Source organism: Rhagoletis pomonella, unplaced genomic scaffold, assembly GCF_013731165.1.
Source record: "Rhagoletis pomonella isolate Grant_MI unplaced genomic scaffold, Rhpom_1.0 Rhpom_scaffold_04055, whole genome shotgun sequence".
In the NCBI taxonomy this organism is placed as follows: Eukaryota; Metazoa; Arthropoda; class Insecta; order Diptera; family Tephritidae; genus Rhagoletis; species Rhagoletis pomonella.
The window spans coordinates 1-9,099 of record NW_023462606.1 but is presented as its reverse complement, the minus strand read 5'-3'; the positions used below and the strand labels follow the sequence as shown (position 1 = coordinate 9,099).

At 31.3% G+C, this 9,099-nt stretch overlaps 1 protein-coding gene across 1 annotated transcript; it reads left to right on the top strand.

Annotated features, from left to right (window-relative positions):
- Window positions 1-421: 421 nt before the first annotated feature.
- LOC118754519 (transmembrane protein 120 homolog) lies at window positions 422-5,915 on the top strand. The gene is made up of 2 exons (XM_036489396.1): window positions 422-589; window positions 5,752-5,915. The coding sequence occupies exons 1-2, from the start codon at window positions 422-424 to the stop codon at window positions 5,893-5,895; spliced, it is 312 nt and encodes a 103-aa protein (XP_036345289.1). The 3' UTR covers window positions 5,896-5,915.
- The last annotated feature ends 3,184 nt before the right edge of the window (window positions 5,916-9,099 follow it).

Sequence of the window (9,099 nt, the reverse complement as noted above, 5' to 3'; positions counted from 1 at the left end):
AAAAAACATTAAACACCAACAATGAATGAACTGCCCACGAAAGATAAGATTTTGTGTTACAGCAAACGTGCCACTAAAATAATTGCGTCCGACAACGCACTAAAATGTTTATATGTATGTAATTACCAATGTTAACCTTTGCCAGTTGCTGTCAATTGTACCTCTTATTGTTTTATATACTATGTATGTATGTATGTACGTATATGATTTCATCGTTGATATTGTATTACACGCTCCATCGCTTTTACAAATTATTGTCAACACATTGCAATCTATGCTGACTTTAATGGCAATAACCATTTATATTATGACATCATTCTGATATTTTTTTTTTTTTATTTAATATTTTGCATTATTTCCTCAATTAAGAAAATAAAAATAAAAAATTCTAATCTCTTTAATGTGAGTTTATTAATTCTAAATGCATCCGTTCTGCGTTTTTTTTCCATTACATTTCAGATGCAAAACACCTCAGACGCCGGAAGAGAAAGAAAAAGTGGAGGAATTACATAAAAACACATTGAAACGAAAAGCACAGATTCATGAAATCGAACAGTCACTACCCGCCCAATCCGGCTTGTATCTGAAGGTGAGTAGTTGAACATTAAAATCTTGTATTATACATAGATTTGGGAGGCTCTCAAGCTGAACTTCTTGCCTGTGAATGGGTGTTTGATTTACACATTTATCAACAACTATTAAGTGGTCATTCGGCCAAAATCTCTTCAGATGGTTAAAGCGCCAAACCAGACAAGATTAAGGGGTTATGCTACAAAAAGCTTAGAAGATTTTTCTTAGATAATACTAATCGCATCACAATTGGGTGGTTCACAAGGTGTCGTACTTGTCGTATTGTTGTATGTTGTAAAGTTTTTAACGGCTAAATGAATGTTTAGAGGACATGAAATCACCACCAACTATTTTTTAATTGTGTGAAATTTCATAATAAAACTTTTATGTTAGCTTGCGAATTCCTTAAATATAGTTTTAGCCGTTTAAAGTTTATGACATACAACAGTACGACAGTATACAACACCTTGTGAACTCCCTAAATAAGCTTAACGTCATTTGAAATGTGACGTTAAGAGCTGAATACATAAAAACACTGCCGGAGAAAAGTATTAGCACAGATAATTTTGCATAATGTGTGTAACATTTTTTATTTTAATACTTTCCGCTATTTTTTTTTTTAATTATTCGAAAATTCAGTTACTAGAGTAATCACGATTTTGATTTGCTAAATACTAAACTATTTGAATAATTTGCTTTATGTTAATCAACATTATGAGTAATCAAATTTTCAAAGTACTCTTTACATACATAGGTCTAAAGAAATAGAAGTCCATTGATATTTTGAATACAACGTTTCTGCTTTCAAAAATTAAAATGAAATATTTTTTTCATATGTACGCTGAAAAAGAAGTCAAGCATTTTCTAAAGCAAACTCGTTTAATGAGCAAAATGAATTTTTTTGAGTAATCGTATTTTGAGTAACTCGATTAAGTAATCAAAATCTTGATTACTCGAGTAATTGATTACCCGAATAACTGATTAACCAACTTGCTCTAGTAATCGAATAATTGCATAGCCCTAGTTCATACTACAATAAAAAACAAAAATAAAATTCAGTAAATTTGCACCTTACTAATCAGATTTTTTAGAAAAATAAGTTTGTAGCTCGTTACACTTCAGTATAATAAAGAGCAAGTTTGGAGTTGCTAAAAAATTGCGTTGATTTTTGTCAACTTTTTGTGCTGACGGTGTTATTTTCTTCCATATATAAAAACTGCATTTTCAAAAATTTTCTAAAAAAATTATTAGAAAAATGCGAGTTTCTAGCAAATTTATTGACTTTCCTGAGTTATGCACAAAGTTAAGAAATTCAATTTTTATTTTTTTGCTATATGAACTATATTTGTATGAAAAATATGCGGAAAAAAGTTTAAATAAAAAATTTTGCATACATTGTGTAAAATTCGTAAAATGTATTGAGTTCCATTATTTTAGTCAAAGGCACTTAATAATAATGATTTGAAAATGAGTGATAGTAAAGAGAAAGTCCGTTTGAGAGAACAAAAAGGGAAAAACGTAAAGCACGCCACTAAAAAATCTATATTCTTAATGGGAAGGGTGGGTACTGCCATCCAACAATATTACGCTCGCTTTCGTTTATTATTAAAGATGCACCTCTGGCGACCAATCGCGTAAAACATGGTTATAAAAATGGGAATGGTTGAGCAAGGTTGGCATGTAAGCAGCCATGAGATCATCAAACAGTATTCAAATCGAATGGAAATCGATAACTTGTCTTCAAAGATCTATAAAAGAAATTGGAAGGAATTTTTTATACGAATTTTTAACCCTTTAACTACTTTTATTATGCGTCTTAAAGACACGACATTTTACGCCAGATTGAATGATATGGATATGATGCCTTTCATCATGCAAGGGAAATCTTGACAATTTTCTTATTGAGCTTCAACACATGGGTGTCTAACAGGGCAAGATTGTTTGAACGATTATGGCACAAGAGTCTTACAAAAAAGCTTCTTTGCCAGCTTTAATCTGAAAATCTGGCGAGAGATTCAAGGCTCGAATCCTTGGGCAGCGGAATTTTAAAATTTTACTTTTTAAGATCGTTTTATAAGATATTTCAATTTTTTTAACTAAAAACATGTAATGAAATTAAAAAAAAAACTAGTTTGTGAAATACCAAATTTTCCAAACATCTCCAACTTTTTTACAATTTGTTAGGTTGAGGTAAGTTGAATATACACTGAGGTGGATATTTGAAAACAATTTCAATTGAAAATATGTATGCATAAGAGTTTAAAACTTTTGCTGTCTAGACTCTAGAGCAATGCTGTTGTAGCCGATCGTATTGAGTGAGATGCATTCCATCAGCAATTTTTATAAATAATATTATTTATTAAATGTGTAAATAAATTAATTAATATGAGTGCGAAATACAAATCAGTAAAGATATAAAAAATATACATATAAATATATATTAAAAAAAATGAATAATTTTCGGCACCATCTGATCGCTAGGTTAGTACGAATGCATTGGACTACTCCATTGTCATCGTCGGCGTTGTCGTAAATCAAATTTTTTTTTAATAATTTGTCCACTTACTTTACGATGCATTGCATAAAGTCGTTTATTAAAAATTGTTTTCCAAACACTACTCACAATTCATAAATAAGGGATCACTTTTGTTGAATCCATAATTGGTAGTAAATGAATTACAATATTTGGAGTAAACATTCTCCAAACGTCGGGCTTACTGAAGTAAGTTTATAGTACGCTAGCCCCCAGTCTACGTTTAGTTTTTAGAGAAAATTGACATGCGATAAAAACGCAAATTGATTTCGATCTTAAACCATATCGATATCAAGCGTTATTTTATCGCTATATTAAGGTTATATCTACGTGCAGTGAAAGTGTTTACATACTTTTGCTTCGGTAGTATATTGAGCTCACAGGGCCGCAAAGAGACAAGTTCATCTTTGTTTGGTAGTATGCAGCTCCAACAATAAAATTTTTAGTTATTACTGAAAAATTATTTCAAAATAGTATTAATGGATGTAGTATGTATGTATATTGGATTTCTATAAAAGTTTTCTATTTATGAAGCACACCTTTTTTATTAATTTGACGGTTAATTAATTTAGTATGTACATACAGTCAGTCCATAAAGTTTAGGTACAGCGAATTCTTTACAATACGGGCAACTATTTTTAAAAAATTTTTTATTTTTTCTAAAACTTTTTTTATAAAAATATGGTTAATTCTGCAACAGAAACCCCAAAAATCAGAGTTCCAAACCTTATGCAAAAGTAAAGAAAATTCTGTTGAAATGCAGTTTTTTACCCCATTCAATTTTGGTTTAACAAAGTGCAAGTTTGAGGTAGCTAGGACTTACAATTGATTTTTAGCAATTTTACAACGCTTTTATCAACTTGCAATGTTGTGTGTCCAGACACCATTCATTGCCATAAAACCTTTGCTTTACAAAGATCCTATAAAAGTCTAGACTAGGGCTGTGCGATTAATTGATTACTCAAAATTTGAATTAATCATAAAGTAAATAACTCAGTTATTCGATTAATTAGAAATTATAATTACTCAAAAGTTCAGTTACTCGAGTAATCAAGATTTTTGATTAACCAAAAAAAAAATATTTGAGTAATTTGCTTTATGATTAATCAACATTTCGAGTAAAATGAGTAATCAACATTTCAACTCTTTACATATTTATAAGTAGTTAAAGTTCCTTGATACTTTGAAAACAACGTTTCTGTTTTCAAAAATTAAAACGAATTTTTTCATATACAGAATGTAAAAAAGAAAATAAGCATTCTCGAAAAATAAAATATTTAAAAAATAGTTGCGCGTATTGTAAAAAATTCGCTTTTCCTAAACTTTATTGACTGACTTTTAAATATCTATCAAATTTTTCTTTATAGTGCTGTTTCTTTAAAATTTAACTATTTAAAATGTATTAAAACAAATAAAGAAGCCTAAGTTCGTGCGAACCCGAACGTTAAATATCCGGTGCACGTATTAAATATAGTTTTTTCACATTTCCGAAAACTACCGTTACATGGTGAGCTGGGGTGCTTTTACCCGTATTTCAAACATCTTCGATAGTATGTTCAGTTAGAGTTAATGAGATAAACTTATAAAGTGATATGGGCGGTACCACGCCCTTTTTCGAAAATTCCGTAATAATTTTATTTCCCTTGAAGAGATTGTTGATCAGTGTGCTCGTGTATAAAAAATCAAATGGCATACATACATAGTATTCTGCACTCTTCGAATGCTATTCCGGATTTAGTTATTTTATTTGCGTTAAATTCACTCGGTGTCTTCTTTTTATAATTGTTTTGTTTTCGTTATCTTCTTCGTTTCTTTTAACTTCCGCTGACCTTTTCTGGTATTATTTATGAAACTAAGCACTGTCCATTTTCATTTTTTTGCATTGCTTTGCATCATTCGCACTTTGCCTTTTTTGCATTTCGATTGTTGTTGGTGTAGATATAGCTCAACAACATTTGATTTTTGAGTCACGCTCTGTCGTTCATAGCTATTATCCATTGATTATTTAGCTGGTGTCAGCAAACAATTTGCAATGCAAATCTCAACAATTTGTTTGCTTTGGAATCCTTCCGTATCTGCTAAGTGTTCGATGGGCATTCCATTGGAGTTTGACAAATCGGTGGATGGTAGTATATCCTTCTTCCACACCTTTTAGTACTGGTTTCTTTTATTTTATTTATTTATATTGTGCTTTTTCTATGATATCTATATTTAAAGATTTCCAAAGTCTTTTTACACACATAGAATTTGGTATTTTCAAAGTCACTGCTTCTGGCTTAGTTCTTCTTCAGTTTAAACTCGAATCTGTCATTTTTCATTACCTACCACATAAATGTGTACGTACATAATATGCACATATTATGTGTATTTACAAGTGCTTCTTTACTTATACATACATTAATTTGATTAATTTCTAGCCTCATTTTTTCCTTTTGCTCGCGAAACTTTTATTCTACGAGTACCATTCAGTACTTTCTCAAGGCACTTTTTCTGTGATTTCTTTTTCATTTTTAATTTAATCCAATATTAATCAGAACTTACTACATACATATGTACATTCATATTTCCCAACTTCATATAAGTTACATATATCTTTTACCTATGCATTAATTTTATTAATTTCTTGCCTCAATGTTCGTCCCTTGCAGATCATACTCGGCGATGTCAACGTATCAATTCTGAACAGAAACGACAAAGTTCGCTACAAAGATGACTATGAAAAGTTTAAATTAATACTCAACGTAATTGGACTGTTAATGGCGTTTCTCAATTTGATATTCAACTACAGGTGAGTGGATGAGCATCTTTGCGTACCCAGCAAACACAATCTCTAACGTTAAAGGAATATTTTGATTTTACGTTTGAATTCTAATGTAGCTCTTGAATCGAAAATCAGAGTATATAGAACTACAGTGCCGGCAAAAGTATTGGCACGTAAAATTTTTCACAATATATGCAACAATTTTCTTTCTAATATTTTTCCGCCAATTTTTTATAAAAATATGGTACATTCCACAACAAAAAACATAAAAATATAAATCCTAAACTTAGTGCAAAATTCACGAAAATTCAGCAAATTTTCATGCAAATTTTCAACTTTTTAATCATTTTTTTTTTTTTGAGTATGCAGATTTGCAGCCCAATTTATTTTATTATAATAAAGTACAAGGTTTAAGTAGCTACGAATTACCGTTGATTTTTGGCAATTTTTTTTTTTCACGCAGTCTTCCATACAAAATTTTTTTTTCGAAAATACTTTATATGGAAAAAATGCAAAACACCTTCAACAAAAAAAATTCTCAAAAATCAATGCGATTTTTGACATACTCCGAGCAAGTTGTTTTACCAGAATTTAATGGCCTGCAAAACTGCATACTCAAAAATTCTAAAAAACCTGATTAAAAAGTTGAAAATTTGCTTGAAAATTTGCTGAATTTTCGGGAGTTTTGCACAAAGTTTAGGAATTATATTTTTATGTTTTTTGTTGTAGAATGAACCATATTTTTATAAAAAATTTGCGGAAAAATATTAGAAAACAAATTTATGCATATATTGTGAAAAATTTGCAGCGCCAATACTGTTAGAATTCGATTAGAGAATTATTAGAAAAACACTAGACATTAGAAGCCAATTAGAATTCAACGTTAGGATACGATCTAACCTCTGTCTTGATAACTGAGAACTAAGTCCCATTTTTGTAGAACAAGCTACAATTCTCGCCAATTTCTCTAATCATCTTCTAACCTTCTACCTTAGAGAAAAACATTGGAATTCGAATCATTTTCTAATCGTTTTCTAACCAAAATGTTGTTTGGGTAGTTTGGTTGCAGCCAAGTCAAACGCATATTCGCGAATTGCACTCCAACGTTCCGTTAAGTGGCAGGAAACGCGAAATGCTTGATTTGCTTTTAACTTTTTACTTCCTGCTTTGACTCTACTGTGCCATCAACTAATGGTTCTTTGCCTTAGCTTGGCCTCAACTTTCCTGGTTGTCCTTTTCAGTCAGTGCTGCTATTTATTTTGCACTTTTATTCTTATACTGTTTAGTTTTTCCATGGCATCATTTAAGTCATTTATTTTAGAATTTTCACACCAAGACGAAACAGAGAATTTATTTCTGTAGAAATAATTTTCCTGTTCTGATTAAGTTTTGCAAATTGTCTTCTAATTGTATTCAAACGATATTCCAAATAATTGTTTGCCACCGAATTTCCACGAATTGTTTATGATTTTCTTTCTTCTTCATTTGAGTTTTCTTTTGTTTTTAATATCAGGTAGTAGAAGTTGTTTTGATAATGCAAAGAAAAAGTTTCAGAAGTAGGCATTTTGTTGTTGTTTGCGAAGAAAAATAATTTGAGAGTAAAGTTTAAATTTGTTTTGCAATGAACCGTACTTGAGATCCATTAAATACAAATATTATATTAAAATGCAATTATCACAAATGAAATCACACTGTCGCGCGGTGGTCAAGATTTACTTAATTACAGTATTTTTACATATTTTACGTTACGTATGTTATTATAATCGATGTCACTATCAACGTTTCTACATAAATGCAATATTAATCTACAAAATAGTTATCGATATACATAGCTATGTATCGATATTTTTCTGAGGATTTTTTCGATATCTGTTATAATCGATGTCATAGTGATCAACGTGTCTACATAAATGCAATATTAATCTACAAATAGCTATCGATATAGTTATATATCGATCTTTTGATAATTTTCGAGCCCATACAGTCAATAGAGTGCCTTAAATCACGAAAATACTGTCCCAAAGGACAACTTTTATTGGAATTTTAGAAATCTTCAAACTGGCACTTCCAGTGCTAATAAATGAATTTAAAACAAAGTGTGACAAACAAATATTTCAAAAGCTCACTTGGTATATTCACGTTTTCCGTAGGCGCCATAGCTGAGTGGTTACAGGTGCGTACTACCACTCCCTAAGACCTAGGTTGAGTCATTGGTCCGAGCAACGTTTAAATTAGAAAACCAATTTTCTAACAGCGGAAGGCGATGGCAAGCCTCCAAGTGTATTTCTTTCTCATAAAACCATATATGGTTATAACATCAGGAGGAGCTCGGCCAAACACTAAGCAAAAGTATAATAGCCAAAATATTTTCTATTAGGCGTGTTTGATTTGACGAGAAATTTAAGCTATTAGCTTATTTTTTATGGAGGACTTAGCCAACATAACTATATCTGCACAAATTATATAGGGCAGGCACAAAAGGAAAGCTTTCGCTGGCTATCTCTGATTTAGATATAGCTATCAATACCATTATCGATATAGTTATCGACGTAATAATTGATATCAACGACAAATCTTTCGATATACATACATATGTTTTGATATCTACACTTAGCTATGCATTTATGTATGTTTGTACGGATGTGGTCCCAAAAGTACCCGGCCTAACCTAGAGATGGCGGTAGTTGTTTGAAAAATATCACTGTGTTAAAAAGTACACAAGCTATAAAGCATATGTTTCAAGTTTGAAGACACCACGTTGTTTAGTATATGCTTGGCAGCCGTCAATAGTAACGTTTTCAGTGAATTTGTGAAAATGGAGAAATACTTTCATTTCAAAGGCGATTGGTTAGCAGAGTTTAAACGAGGCCGTACGAGCTGCCAAGACGAGCATCGCAGTGGTCGACCAAATGAGGTGACGACTCCAGAAATAGTGAAGAAAATCCACAAAGCGGTAATGGATTATCGTCGACTGTAAGTGGGCGAACTAGCAGATATAGTGGGCATTTCAGAAAGTATGGTACATCACATAAGTATTATCTGAAGGTTTGGAAATGAGAAAGCGTGTCCAAGATGGGCGCCGCATTTGCTCACACTCGACCAAAAACATTGTCGTGAAAAGGTTTCTATTAAGTGTTTAGCGAATTAATGAATGAGTGTTTGAATTGCTACCTCATGCACCCTATTCACCAGATTTAGCACCCTCGGACTATTTTCTGTTCCCCAATTCAAAAAA